The 15,790-nt window shown below is 34.4% G+C and overlaps 1 protein-coding gene across 2 annotated transcripts in view; it reads right to left on the bottom strand.

Moving 5' to 3' along the window:
* KLHL1 (kelch like family member 1) overlaps positions 1-15,790 on the bottom strand; it is a 492,649-nt gene that overhangs the window by 125,315 nt on the left and 351,544 nt on the right. For both annotated transcript variants that reach the window (XM_012554148.1, XM_004371430.2), the window contains one exon: positions 14,104-14,290. In XM_012554148.1, the coding sequence (XP_012409602.1) occupies positions 14,104-14,290 (187 nt within the window). The remainder of the gene's footprint in view (positions 1-14,103; positions 14,291-15,790) is intronic.

The raw sequence follows: 15,790 nt of genomic DNA, 5'->3' as shown, positions 1-15,790 counted from the left end.
AGAAGACAAACTAGATAGATGGGACCTCATAAAAATTAAAAACCTATGCTCATCAACAGACTTTATTAAAAGACTAAATAGACAACCTACAGACTGGGAAAAAAAATCTTCGGCAAGGACTTAGGTGATAAGGATCTAATCTCTAAAATCTATAGAAAACTGCAACAACTCTACAATAAAAAAACAAACAACCCAGTCACAAAATGGGTAAAGGACGTGAATAGAACCTTCACCAAAGAAGGCATCCAAGCAGCCAACAAACTTATGAACAGATGTTTACAGTCATTAGCCATTAGAGAGGTGCAAGTCAAAACTACAATGAGATAGCATCTTACCCCAGCAAAAAGAGCACTGATTAAAAAGAAAACAAACAAACAACAACAAAAAAAAGATAACAACAAATGTTGGTGAGAAGATGTGGAAATTGGAAGCCTTATCCATTGCCAGTGGGACTGTAAAATGGTACAACCACTATGGAAGAAGGTATGGTGCTTTCTCAAAAATCTAGAAATAAAACTACCTTGTGATCCAGCTATCCCACTCCTAGGTATATATCCTAGAGACCTAAAAATAATGACACAAACAGACATATGCATACCTGTGTTCACTGCTGCTTTATTCACAATAGCAAATAAATGGAAACAACCAAAGTGCCCATCAACGAATGAATAGATAAGCAAATTGTGGCACATACATACAATGGAATACTATGCAACCATACGAACAATGATGAATCCACGAAACATACTATAATATGGATGGACTTGGAGGGCATAATCCTAAGAGAAGTAAGCCAAACCTACAGAGATAAATATTGTATGATCCCTCCTTTATAAGAAGACAAGAATAGATAGACAATAGATAGATAGGTAGATAGACAGATCAATGTTCAATGGTGCTTACCAGAGAGAGAAGAGGGGAGGGTAAAGTACACTTTAGATCACAGACACTTGTATTTTATTTTTGGTGATGGGAAAAGTGGCACCAAATGTGGATGTAGTGAGCACTGCCGAAGTAAAAATGAGTGTTTGAGCACATATGAATAGGTATGGGCATACTGGTATGTGGATAGGTACAGGTGTGTACAAAGGTGAGAACAGAGAGAAATATCTACGGGTGCATGTAAATACAAGCATGTGGGTGCAGGCACATATATTCATTGAAGACACAAGTATGGATACTCTACAGGCTTAACCAAAACATCTTCCGAGATTGTTTTTCTGGGTGTGAAAGCTTAGGACCACAGTCTCATGGGACAACTTAGTCAATTGGCATAACATAGTTCACAATAAGCATGATCTGCATCCTAGCGAAGTGAGTAGCGTCTGGGGTCTTAAAAGCAGCCATCTAAGAAACAACTACAGGTCTCTACCTGCCAGTAGCAAAACAGTAAGAAGGCAACCAAAAATTCAGAGAAGAAACAAGTCTACATGAGCCACAAACACGTCTACACTGAGACCAGAAGAACTAGATGGTACCTGGCTACCACCATTGGCCATTCTGATCGGGATCACAATAGATGCTCCTGGATAGAATGGGAGAAAAATATAGAGCAATACTCAAATTCTTCTTAACAACAACAAAAAAAGCCAAACTGGAACAGTAGAGAACAAAGGACTCCCTGAGACTATTGCCCTGCGATACTCTTTAAACCTAAAACTGAACCTATCCTTTTAGTGAAATAGCAGAGTATCACACAAAATAAAAGATATTACCCATAAGATCTGTGCTCTACTTAAAAACCATCAATATAAGACCAAAGGTCAACCATTACTCAAAAGCAAAGATGAGAAGATAAGGGAGCAGGGAACCTAGAGTACTGGAAATGGAACAAACATAACACAATGAAAAAGAATGTTGTCACATTGTGATAAATGTAACCAACATCACTAAACAATTTGTGTGGACACTGTCAAATGGAGATCTAACTTGCTGTGTAAACTTCCACGAAAAACTCAGTAAAATACGATTTTAAAAAAGAGTATGATTTTTAAAAAAGAGTTTGATTTCATTCATATGAAGTTCAGAAACAGGCAAACTAATCTATGTTGAAAAAAATTCAGAAGAGTGGTCTTTGGAAGAGTGGAGGGAAGGATTGACTAAGAAGGAACATGAGGAACTTTCTTTGGATAATGATAACATTCTATTTCTTGTTAGGGGTTTGAGTTACATAAGTGTATTTATCTTTTATTTGTCACAAGTCATTAAAAGGTACACTTAAGACTTGCATGTTTCACTGTATGTACATGTTGCTAAAATGCAAAGTTTAAATCTAGTTAATAGTTAATGCTTTAAACCTAGTTAATAACATGCATACTGATGTTTTTAGGGTGAAGTGCATTCGTGTATGCAACTTTTAAATGAATTAAAAATTTGATGGATGGGTAGAGGGATAGTGGGTTGGTATGAGATAAAGGAAAGCTAGCAAAATATTAATTATAAAGTCTAGATAAGTATATGAATGTTCATTCTTTAAACTTTTCTACATGATCAAAAATGTTCATATAAATATGCCGAGAAATAAAAAATATTACATATTTTCATTATAACTGATTGATGTAAAAATAGTGGTAAGAACAAAATGATATTAGAGAAGAGAGACATGTAAAGCTATCTGAGAACTCAGGGATGGGAGGTTATTAAAGTAGGTTTAGACAAGAAAAGAAAGGGGGATAAACAAAAGAAAGACATTGAAACACAAGACAATGTGTCTGCATGGATAGTACGGTAACTAGGGTGGTATTACTAGATGTTCAAATGTCAGGTAGTAAGTGGTGAAATTTGATAAAGATTACAGATACCATATCAAGATATTTTCTATGAAGAGCCAATCGGAGAAATTTGCTGGCTGATTTTGGAATGGTAAATGGTGAAGGATAGTTGTTACACCGGCAAGGAAGATGGTGTCCTACCATGTTATTTTAATGATCATGCTAAAATTTGAGATTAATTAATTTGATAAAAATTAGATGAGTGAGTTGGATTGGAAAAAGACTGGAGCAAAATAAGCCACTTGAGAAAAAATGCACTTCCAGACATGTAGAAGTGAGATGATAAAGCTTCAATTACCTGTACCAGTTCCTATAGAGTCAATTCCAACTCTTGGTGACCCCATGTGTGTCAGAGTAGAACTGTTGTCCATAGGATCTTCAATGGCTTACTGTTTAGAGGTAGACTGCAAAATCTTTCTTCTGAGATTCCTTTGTGTGGACTCCATCCTCCAACCTTTTGGTTACCAGCTGAGCTCTTTAACTTTTTCCACTATCCAGGAACTCCAAAGCCTGAACTAAGGTAGTGAAAATGTCCAGGCGATTCCTGATAACTGTTTAACTATGGAGGGCTGAACAATTCTGATAACTAACGTTTGAAGCCAAGTTAGATGAGAAAACTGATAGAGTATAGTCTAGATGGGATGTTAATAATTTTCCTGTAGCAGAAAATATAATGAACTTGTGTTCAGTTCTAGAACTTTTATTTAATAATTATACCATTACATCCTATACATAGTTGTTGTTGTTACCTCTGTCCCATCCATTCCAACTCATATAACAACCTTATGCATAACAGAATGCAATGTCGCTTGGTCCTGCTACATCACCACAATCATTGCTATGTTTGAAGCCACTGTTGCAGCCTCTGTGTCAATCCATCTTGTTAAGGGTCTTCCTCTTTTTCAATGACCCTCTACTTTACCAAGCATGATGTCCTTCTCTAGATATTGGTCCCTTCTGATAACATGTCCAAAATAAGTGAGACAAAGTTTCCCGGTCCTTGCTTCTAAGGAGCAATCTAGTTGTACTTCTTCCAAGAAAGGTTTGTTAATTCTGCTGGCAGTCCATGCTATATTCAGTATTCTTTGTCTACACCATAATTCAAATATGTCAATTCTTCTTCCATCTTCCATATTTATTATACAGCTTTTGCATGCATTTATGAGGCAACTGAAAATACCATGGTTTGAGTCAGGCACACCTTAGGCATCAAAGTGACATCTTTGCTTTTTAACACTTCTGAGAGGTCTTGAAAATGTTAATTTTTGTCTGATGCAATACGTCCTTTGATTTGACTGCTGCTTCCATGGGCATTGATTTTTGACACAAGTAAAATTAAATCCTTGACAACTTCAATATATTCTCTGTTTATTATGATATTGCTTATTGGTCCAGTTGTGAGGATTTTTGTTTTCTTTATGTTGAGGTATAATCCATACTAAAGACTGTAGTGTTTGATCTTCATCAGTAAGTGCTTCAAGTCCTCTTTACTTTTAGCAAGCAAGGTTGTGTCATTTGGATATCTCAGGTTGTTAATGAGTCTTCCTCCAATTCTGATGCCACATTATTCTTCATACAGTACAGCTTCTCGGATTATTTACTCAGCATACAGATTGAGTAAGTATGATGAAGGAATATAACCCTGACACATAGTTTTCCTGATTTTAAAGTACTCAGTATCCTCTTGTTCTATTCGAACAACTGCCTCTTGGTCTATGTACTGTTTTCTCATGAGCACAATTTAGTGTTCTGGAATTCCCATTCTTTGCAATGTTATACATAATTTGTTATGTATAACAAATGCCTTTGCATAGTCAGTAAAACACAGATAAACATCTTTCTGGTATTCTCTGCTTTCAGCCAAGATCCATTTGACATCAACAATGATATCGCTTGATCAACTCCCTCTTCTGAATCGGACTTGAATTGCTGACCGTTTCCTGTCATGTACTGCTGCAACTGTTGTTGAATGATATGCAAAATTTTACTTGTGTATGACATTAATGATGTTGTTTGATAATTTCCACATTCTATTAGATTGCCTTTCTTTGAAATGGGCACAATATGAATCCTTTTCAGTCAGCTGGCCAGTAGCTGTCTTCCAAATTTCTTGGCATAGATAAGTGAGCACTCCCAAGGTTGCATTTGTTTGTTGAAGCATCTTAATTGGTATTCTGTCAATATCTGGACCCTTGTTTTACACCATCGCCTTAAATGCAGCTTTGATTTCTTCTTTCAGTACCTTAGGTTCTAGATCATATGCTACCTCCTGAAATAGCTGAACATTGACCAACTGTTTTTAGTACAGTGTCTGTGTATTACTTTCTTCTTCTTTTTATGCTTCTTGCCTCATTCAATTTTTTTGCCCATAGAGTCCTTCAATATTGCAACTTGAGGTTTGAATTTTTCCTTCAGTTCTTTCAGCTTGAGAAATGCCAAGCGTGTTCTTCTTTTTTGGCTTTCTAACTCTGGCCTTTGCATATTTCATTATAATACTTTACTTTGTCTTCTGGAGCTGCCCTTAGAAATCTCCTGATATGGTTAGTTACAGAAAAATACAGTTTTTGTTTCTCACATCTTAACATTACTTTTAAGACATTGATAATTTGCTCTTGAGGAAATAATATTCCCATGACAGTTAAATGAAAAAAGAAAAAAAAAAACTGAGTGTATTATAACATTTGTAACAAAGTTTTTATATATTGAGAATATACTACATATGACCTTTTAGTGTTTGCATTCTTGGACATAATTTATCTGAACATTTAAATATATACATTTTTAGGACATTCAAAAAATAATAATTTAGTATTTCTTCATAATTATCCTTAGAATAAAAATTTTATATGTAGGTTCAATTTTAATGCAATGTCTGTTATTTTACATTTTGAAGACATGTCATTAAAAGCTAAAGCTCATCAGAAATTGGTCAAACCAGGAACGTGAAATTAGGAGGAAATAGTTAAAATATTTATAATTCTGTGTGGATAAAATTGACTTACAATACATGAAAGAGAAATAAATATAATGAAGCATATTCAATAACTTCAATTACCTACTTTCTTATATTCCTAAAGGGTCTTCTAAACTCATAAAATAAAGTTTATTTATCTGGCCACACAACTTTTTGTTCACCCATTGCACTAGAAAACTACTTCTACGCCATAAAATCTTAAAGAAAAAAAATACGATAAGAATGCCAACAAAAATTTTTCACGCTATTCTGTTGGCATTAAAAAAAATAATTTTCAGTACATTTTAGCATCAGTAGGTTAAATGTGTGGAAAAAGGTAAAAGAAATAACACAAATTTTGGAATTATATGTCTAGATTCAAGAAAAATACCTATTTACTAAACAGGAAAAATTAAGCAAGTTTCTTTATCTCTGTCAAAATCAAAAGAAGCAGGAAAATACTTTCATCTTAAAATTTTTGAAGGTAGTAAATGAAATTATGTATGGTGATGCTTAGAAGTAGGTATTTATAAATATGTTATTGATGAAGTAATTCCATCATTCTCAAATGATCAGTTAGTGAGTACAAATCGCAGAGATTATTTTTTTCTTCTTGAATGGTCTTCTGGAGAAAAGTTAGGTAACTGCAATCTTCTATTTGCAATTTGACTTTTAAATTTTCAAAACTTTAAGAATAAGGATGATTTCATATTAACAAGTTTATATTGATAAGTAATATGTTATACTTCAAAGCTAATGCTTCATGAATATTATATATGAGATTTGTCCGTTTTAGACATCCAGGAGGGTCAATTAAATAAGCAGGTGTTTATTGACAGCATACTATTACAAAAAGTCTTTCCAAAATTAGAAACATACAGCTCCTGTCTCCATGTTGCTTGTAATCTAGAAAATGGAAAAGATCTATTACAGTAGAACAAATATGCTCATGAATTTATACTTGTTTTTCTGAATATTTGCTAATGATTGATCCCACAGATCTAAGACTGTATCAATTTCTATTTAGGCTCAAGCATGAGTCTGAATTACATTTGCAATCAGAAGAATGTACGTAATTTGGTCAAATTGTTAGTGAATAATCATCTACATTGTAATCAGATGTGTTGTTTTAATACTTTGAGACAGGAATTATTATCCCCATTTTAGAGATGAGGAAGTTATATCTGAATATAGTTTTATCAAGTTTGTCAATACTGAAAGATTATTTGACCATGGAAATACCAGTAGATTACTTCAAAATATGTAAAAAATAGAATAAAAAAAATTAGGTTGCTAACAGTAATTATAAACAAAATATCAACCTTCCAAAAATTATAGAACATGAAACAAGTAATATAATCTATGGAGAAAAATTCATAAGAGAAAATAAATGCGAGACTTTTCATTGTCAGAGAATAGCAGACTTATGCTAAACTGCCCTCTAACGATAATACTATTGCATATAGGAAAATTACAACAAAAGAAAATAAGTTAAATCCTCAAGGGCACAACCAAACATCTGAAAGGACAGTGAGGTGAAACATGGGAGAAAGTCCTTGGGACAGATGTCTTTACAACAATAAGATCTGGGACATATTCCTTGAGTTTAACACAAGGTGGGGAAAATAAACGACAGATTCCTTGGACCAATAAAGACAGTTCATGTCTCCCTATATCAATACTCTCCCTAGTTGTTGGTTCCTCTCTGGAGGGAAGCTTCCACAACTTAGGTTCCAAAAGTTCCACAGACTAAAAGTAAATTACTTACAGTCTCAAAATAACATTGCTTAACACACAGAGAATGAAGCTAACATGAATGAGAGTTGTCAGAAACAGTAAACAACAGATTTAGACCCCAAAGGATTTAGATACTGGAAATATTAGATACAGGGTATAAAATAATAATGTGTGAAATATGTAAAGAAATGGAAGATGAAACAAAAAAATGAACCAATAAAAAGAGAATATCAAAAACTATCACACACATGGACTTTGATACCTATATTTCAATGGGATGTAATAAGAAATTCAAAAAAAGAAATAGAGAAGGGGAGACTAAAAGTTGAAATCAACACACAAATTTTTTATTTAATCTATGTGTTAAGATCATCATCCCTGAAAGCTACGTGCTATTTAATTAAATTGACTTTAGGGTGTAAAGGGCAAATGCCTCCAAAGCTCCTAGACTACTTAGGCTTAGTCCATAACACTAATAAGAAGGTCAGCCCAGGTTACTGCTGAGTCCTCTGGTCTCCCTGTAGTATCAAACAAACATGCTGGAATGACTCGTTTACTAGATTAGCCTCTTTATATACTCTATGTTATTCAATCATCATTATTTTTACTGAAACAGAATATAAATGCTTAGAAAGATTACAGTGGACTTGAGATTTTAAGTGACTTTCCTGTGATTTGAATAGGTGTCTCTCTGATTTAAAGATTGCTTTTTACACTAGGAATTTCATCTGCAGAATCAATCTTGTAAGTCTTTCACTAATGTCCTACTGAGCCTGTCCTCCCACTACCATACTTTCTTTTTCTCGCTGGTTATGTAGAAGACGTAATGGATTTCTCTCCGTTTTTTGAAGATGTCATTCCTCCAACTGTAAGCCTTCACATTTGATGAATCTACAGTCTGAAATTTACCACTGCCTCCTGGGCCAAGTAATTTATTAAACTAATGCCTAATAATTCTTTAGATTTCCATTGGGGTGGGGGAAAGGCAGACAATACAAACTCTTTATCTGGACTTTTATAATTTTCTAGACTAGACTTGGCTTGGTCCCCACACATTATACATATACACTTGCAATTCCTCTTTTGTAACATTAATTTTATTCATGAATATTTAGTTTGACATTACTTTTCCCAGATTAACTTAGAAGTTCTGTGAGGCAAGGATAATATTTTTGATGTTCACTACTGTATACCAACTCTTAGCACACATTTTGACACAAAACAGATGTGCAATAAATCATTTATGAATATATGCCTATGTGAACTTAAAAATAAGATAAGAGAGGAGAGAAAAGGGAAAGGGAAGGGATGGGAGGAGGGGAGAATAAAAGAGAAGAGAAGAGAATGATGCTCTGAATTTTCATAGTATCTATGGAACATCTACAAGTGTTGTACTCATAGTTTACCAATCCCACGAACTATCTGAATCCAAGCAATTATGAAGCTGAAAACCAACAAACCAAACCCGTTGCTGTCCTGTCAGTTCCAACGCATAGCGACCCTACAGGACAGAGTCCCTGTGCCCCCAAGGATTTCCAAGGCTGTAATCTTTACAGAAGCAGACCACCACATCTTTCTCCCATGGAGCAGGAGTGGGTTCATACTGCGATCTTCTAGTTAGCAGCTGAGCACGTAACCATTGCACCACCAAGGCTCCCTTATGGAGCTAAAGAGGAACCCGATTAACTATTTACATAGTTCTTTATAATGCACAACATAAATACGGTAATAATTCCAAAAGACAGCCCTGAATATTGCATAATTCTTCAAATTAGTCATGCAAAGTAAATTATAATTTTATTACAGTGTTTGTTTTGCTTTCCATTTCTCTCCCTTTCCTCCTAAGGCTTTTTTTTCCCCCTTTACCTCATTACTTTTAAGAAAAAACAATTTTAAGATAAAATCTTAACGCCTATTTAAAGATAACACTAGTTAAAATGTTCTAGAAAATATATTTTAAACAGTAAAAGCGTAACACAAATATAAGGAATTATCTTGAAAATGCCCTAGCTGTACTTTAAATCTTTTGAAGCATTGGACTTATATAAGGTCCTGCTTCACCAAAAATAATATTTTTTCTGAGATTTGGTATTATGTGTTAGATTTTTATCAAAGTTTATGGGGTATAGCTAATGACCAGTTCCTATAATGCTAAGGATAAAAACTTAAATGTGTTCATTGAAAGTCACTGAAAACCAGTATATTTTCTGTTATAGATAAAACAAACCTATCTTGACATTATAATAAAGGTTTCATGCTTCTGTCCCCCAAAATGACTGATTTGTCCTTCAGGAATTAAATGTGGTACATGTTATTTGGCATTTATTACTCTCACATGAACAACATGGATACAGCTTAATACATTTTTTTTTTTTTTTAGCTTGAACAAATTTACTTGACATTATAATTTCTGATACACTTTTTGGTCAGATTTGCTTCTGATAAAATGCTTCCAGTTTCATCATATAAAAAAAGGGTTTAAATCATTTCTTTTCCAGGAAAAATTCTGAAACTTTCTCTTAAGTAATGCCATACATAAAAAACAGAGGGAGAGAGGGAGGAAGGGAGACAGAGATGTATATTAATATTATGCCCTAGTTCTTAAAGCAACAAGTTATCTATCATTTCTAATTGATAATCATGCATTATTTTCTCTTTTCCATGTTAGCCATGATTTTACTTGACAAATGCAATGCTAACTGCTCTTGAATTAAACGATAAAAATAGCAGGTTCCTAATGCTGAGAACAAGTTACAAAGTAGGTGCTAAGTGAGCTTGTGTTTACTGAATAAATGAATGAATACAAACATTAATATAATGACTATAAATACAATTCATTGTCATTAAAAACGGATGAGTTTATTGCTTAGGGAAACGTTAGTTTTTTTTTCTATTTTGTGTCCAATAATTCTTATTCTAATAATGTGTTAGGACAGCTTAAGAAGCTATATTAGTCCTTCAAGTGGAAAATCAATTTTAAAATGAAATTTGAACCCAGAACAGTGTCAACCACAGAATATATTTGGAAAGAGGAAAAACAGAAAAGATGTTTGATGGTTTCCTATCGTGAAGTCATTATAACTTTGCACACAAAAAGTTAGAACGTATTCTGAGACAGTTTCTAATTTTGAGAATTGTCATCAAGTTGATTTCAACTCATAGCGTCCCTATAGGACAGAGAACTGCTCCATAGGGTTTCTAAGGAGGAACTGGTGGATTTGAATTGCCAACATTTTGGTTAGCAGCCATAGCTCTTAACCACTACAGCACCAGGGCTCCTTGAGGATTATAGACACTCAGATTTTTCCTCTTTGGAAGGAAACTAACCCAAATTGATAAGATTCTATTTTGTTTTACAGAATTTTAGAAGGCATGTCTACTTCAATAATACTGTATTCTAAAGTAGTATCGACTCTCATTATCGTATACTTTCTTTTTTCCTTCTAAATTTTATTTTGTTATTGTTACTGAGAATATACACAGAACAATATACACCAATTCAACAGTTTCTACATGTACAATATAGTGACATTGATTACATTGAGTTGTGCAACCATTCTCACCCACTTTTTCTGAGTTGTTCCTTCCTCATTAACATAAACTCACTACCCCCTAAAATTCCTATCTAATCTTTTGAGTTGCTGTTGTCAATTTGATCCCATACAGATGGTTCTTAAAAGAGCACAATACTCAAGGCAGACATTATTTTACTAGTTAAGCTAAACTACTGTTTGGTTTTAAGATGACTTCAGAGGATATTTTTGGTTTAAGGTTTAAAGATTATCTCAGGGCAATAATTTTAGGCGCTCATTCACCCTCTATGGCTCCAGAAAGTCTAGAGTCCATGAGAATTTGAAATTCTGTTCCGCATTTTCCCCTTTTGATCAGGATTCTTCTATGGAGTCTTTAATCAAAATGTTCAGCAATGGTAGCCAGGCACCATCCAGTCTTTCTGGTCTCAAGGCAAAAGAGGCAATTGTTCATGAAGGCAATTAGAATATGTTAAGAACTCCTGTGGGTTCCTTCAAGCAAGTTATTTTTCCTGTTTTTACTGTCAGTTTAATCAGAATGTCTTTAAATCTTGCTGTATTTCGACACTCTATTAAGCCTTTATCGCCAGGCAAAAGTGTAACGGTAAGTAAATTATTGGTATTATTCAATTCTAAAATGCAGAGGGAGGTTCAGTATCCCAAAGAAAGTTCAACTTTTAAAGAATGTTTTTCAATCTCACAAGACTACTAAGTTAGAGAGATTCAAGTTCTGACAAACTGTTAACTTGATAGACTCTATTCTATTGTTCCTTTATGCTATAGCAATTATATTTTAGTTACCAGAGTTTCATCACTTAATAGGTTAGAGGATACCATAGTTGTATGCAAATAACATGCAACCTCTGTGTTTGCTGGGTGTGCCCTCCTCCCCACGAGGCACCCTCACAAGCACCACCATGCCAATCCTCTTCCACATGTTGCTCTAAAAAAATTGGCATGGCACACTTATGAAAATACCTAGTGGGGGCATTTAGGAGGGAGGGCGAAGCCAGTAAACAAAAGGAGAATGCATGCATTATTCGCATAAAAATACGGTATTATTGAATTGGTTTAAGAACACTAAAATAGAATTGAAAGAGTACAGCTTTAAATTTTAATTCCTGCTTGAACGTTTGTGCAATTAGACAAAAGTTTTACTGAGTTATACATCAACTTATTCTGGGAGAACTTTGTCTTAGTTTTAAATCCTCTAGGAAAATCAGTTAATGAGGTATATTAAACAGGTAAAAACTAATGTCCTTTGTTTCTTAATGGTATTGTGATTCTTGTACTAATACTAATTTATAATGTTAAATCCTAATCACAGGCTGATCAGAGCCAATGTTTATTCCTTTTTTGGAAAAAAACAAAACAAAACTATTGTGTGCAGATTTCCAAATGTAATTAATCTTATGTAAACATTCTTCCTGTAGAGTGCAGTGTTCTTAAAAGACAAAAGCCACTCATTTCTTCTTAACATTTGATACCAGTACCAGCTGACATCTAGTCAAGTCCTACTCATGGTGACCCTATGTGTGCAGAGTAGAACTGCACTTTATAGTGTTTTCAAGGTTATGACCTTCTGGAAGCATACTGTCAGGGCTTTCCCTCAAGACACCTCCGGGTATATTTGAACTGCCAACCTTTTTGTTAGTAGCTGAGCACATAACTATTTGTGCCACTCGTATAAAATCCCTACTCATTTATGAAAACTGAGACTTGCATACTGTACTTGTACCCATTGCCATCAAGTCAATTCAGACTCATAGCGACTCTATAGGACAGAGTAGAACTGTCCCATAGGGTTTCCAAGGAGCAGCTGGTGGCTTTGAACTGTCGACCTTTTGAATAGCAGCCATTGCTCAGTGTAGCTCTTAGCCACTGCACCACCAGGGCTCCCAAACAGTTTTCCCACATCCTCGGCAACATCTCATTATCATATTCTTTCTTACATGTGACTATATTCATCTCATGTGGTGATGTTTACCCTTGTAGTCTTTTGATTTTCTATGTACTTGTAAATGGATTCTAGTTTCTTTACCCTTCTTTAATCATCATATGTTAATACTCTAGTGTTCATTTCATATGATATTACTGGAAAGCAACTTACCAGTGAATAGGAGCTAAATTTCTGAAACAAACAAGTGAATCCCGCCTAAAAGCCACTAGATATCTCTTTGACAAACAAATGGAAATACTTATCTTCCTTGACTGATTAAATAAATAGTTTCCCTGCTATTTGGGGATCTCACTTTATAGTGGTTTAAGTAAGTTTAATTACTTTATGCTGCTTTTTTAATAACTAAGTTCCTTTAAAAAAGGTTCAATACTTGGTCGCACTTTATTGTTGTTAATTATATCTTTTTATACGTACTCTAAATATATTATATCTAATTATATCATTTATTAAACAAATATGCAAATTCTATTTTTTTTTACATATTATTTGCCTTGTGTACTTATTCAGGGAAATTAAGATACACAAGAAGGCTGAAGAGAATAAATATTCATGGAGATTTTTCCAATAACTATATAAAAGAATAAAACCTTCAAATGTATATATTTATTTTTTAAACAAAGCACTCATTTCCTTTTTGAAGAAATAAATTGATAAGCAAAATTAAATTTGTAAGATACAATTGCCACAGTTATTATACTCATTTATAAGTGCCTATTTATTTGTCTGGTGTGACTGTAACTCCTCAAAACTACAAACTCTTTTCTTCTTAATTTAACTCTCAGCCAGAATGTGCCTGGTACATTACATCACTTTAACCTAGAAATGAAAAATAGTTCTGAATATAGCTAACATATTATTTGGCCTGGGTTTTCTAAATAAGTGCATCAAATCCCCTTTTCATTTCATATGAAGTCTCCTCATGTACATGATGCACAAGAAATGGGTTAAGGATTTAAAGACAAATAATAAAAAGAAGCAGGAAATACAGACTGAAAATAAGAGCTGTCCATTTAATGTTCCCCTTAATCTTAAATCATAATGAATAAAGCTAAGTTTATATGAGGTTTGTTGGTGTCAAACAGATTACAATACTAAAATTGTACCATGATATGACATGGAATGTGTATTACATACAGATCTAGAATGATATACCTTTGTTGTTATCCATTCCTCCTACAGCATACAGAGTTCCAACTGTAGATTTTCTAGGTTTAGTTCTTGGACTTTGCATTAAAGTTCTTCTTTCTGGCAATAGATGGTATTTCATTGCCTCCAGAATCAGCTTTTGACATTCCAGATCATTCTTAAATAGCGCATGGTTTTCTAGGTCAGCCAATATCTGTAAATAATATACAATCACTGTTAATAATAAAGGACTGTGCATATGGTATCAGCAGTTAAAATTAGAAACTGAATGCCAGTGATATTACTCCATACCAAGAGAGAGACAGAATGTAACATGAATTCATTACATTGACAAATAAATATGATTAAAATTCATGGCTTCCAAAGAAATAGAATGGGAATTCTTTTTGATTCAATATCATTTGGTGTCTTAGTTATCTAGTGCTGCTATAACAAATACCACAAGTGGATGACTTTAACAAACAGAAGTTTATTCTCTCACAGTCTAGTAGGCTAGCAATCCGAATTCAGGGTGCCAGCTCCAGGGAAAGGCTTTCTCTCAGTGGGCTCTGGGAGAAGGTCCTTGTCCTCAATCTTCCCCTGGTCTAGGAGGTTCTCAGTGCAGAGACCTGGAGTCTAAAGGAAGCGTTCTCCTCCTGTCACTACTTTCTTGGCAGTGTGAGGTCCCCCTTCTCTCTGCTCACTTATCTTTTTTATATCGCAAAAGAGATTGATTTAAGATATAACCTAACCTTATAGATTGAGTCCTGCCTCATTAACATAACTGCCTCTAATCTTGACTCATTAACATCATAGAGGACGGATTTACAACACATAGGAAAATCACACCAGATGACAAAATGGTGGACAATCACACAATACTGGGAAGCATGGGCTAGCCAAGTTGACACATATTTTGGGGGGACACAATTCAAACCATAACATTTGGTATCATTTTACTACACAGAGCTTAAAGAGACTTCTAGCATCACTTTTTCCCTTCCATTTCCTCTTAAGAAGACTGTTTGTAAATCATGTATAATTGTCTGTGTTGGATATGAACATGTCTGATCAAGGAAACTGAAAAACAGCCTTCAACACATTAGGTCATAACAAGCCTATCCTAAGTATGTATATATTTAATTTAAGATGTTCCACGTAAAATTTCAACCACTTTCAAATTCAAGAAACTCAAGGAAAATGAAAAACACTTGTCTTTCTAACATTTCTTTAATGATATAAGCATTTATAAAGCTTTATATCAGGTGAAGTATATTTTCAATAGTGGAAACTAAGAAATTATATACAAAAAATCCAGCACTGGAGGGAATATGACAGTGTGACAGAAGTTGTAGGCTGTATCACATCTCTCTCTTTTTTTTTGTGCTACACCAGGTTTATGTCCCCCACTCCTCTGTCAGTTGGTCAGACTATGGGGGCTTGCGTGTTGCTGTGATGCTGGAGGCTGTGCAGCAGTATTCAAAATACTACAGCCAGAATGCTCCTTAGAAGCGAGGATGGTGAGACTTCATCTCACATATTTTGGACATGCTATCAGGAGGGATCAGTCCCTGGAGAAGGACATCATGCCTGCTAAAGTAGAGGGTCAGGGAAAAAGACGAAGACCCTGAACGAGATGGATTGACACAGTGGCTGCAACAATGGGCTCAAGCATAACAACTGTCATGACGATGACACAGGACCAGGCAGTGTT

Source organism: Trichechus manatus, unplaced genomic scaffold (genome assembly GCF_000243295.1).
Source record: "Trichechus manatus latirostris isolate Lorelei unplaced genomic scaffold, TriManLat1.0 scaffold00013, whole genome shotgun sequence".
NCBI classification, from domain to species: Eukaryota; Metazoa; Chordata; class Mammalia; order Sirenia; family Trichechidae; genus Trichechus; species Trichechus manatus.
The sequence above is the reverse complement of the archived record's forward strand: the minus strand, read 5'-3'. Positions and strand labels throughout refer to the sequence as shown.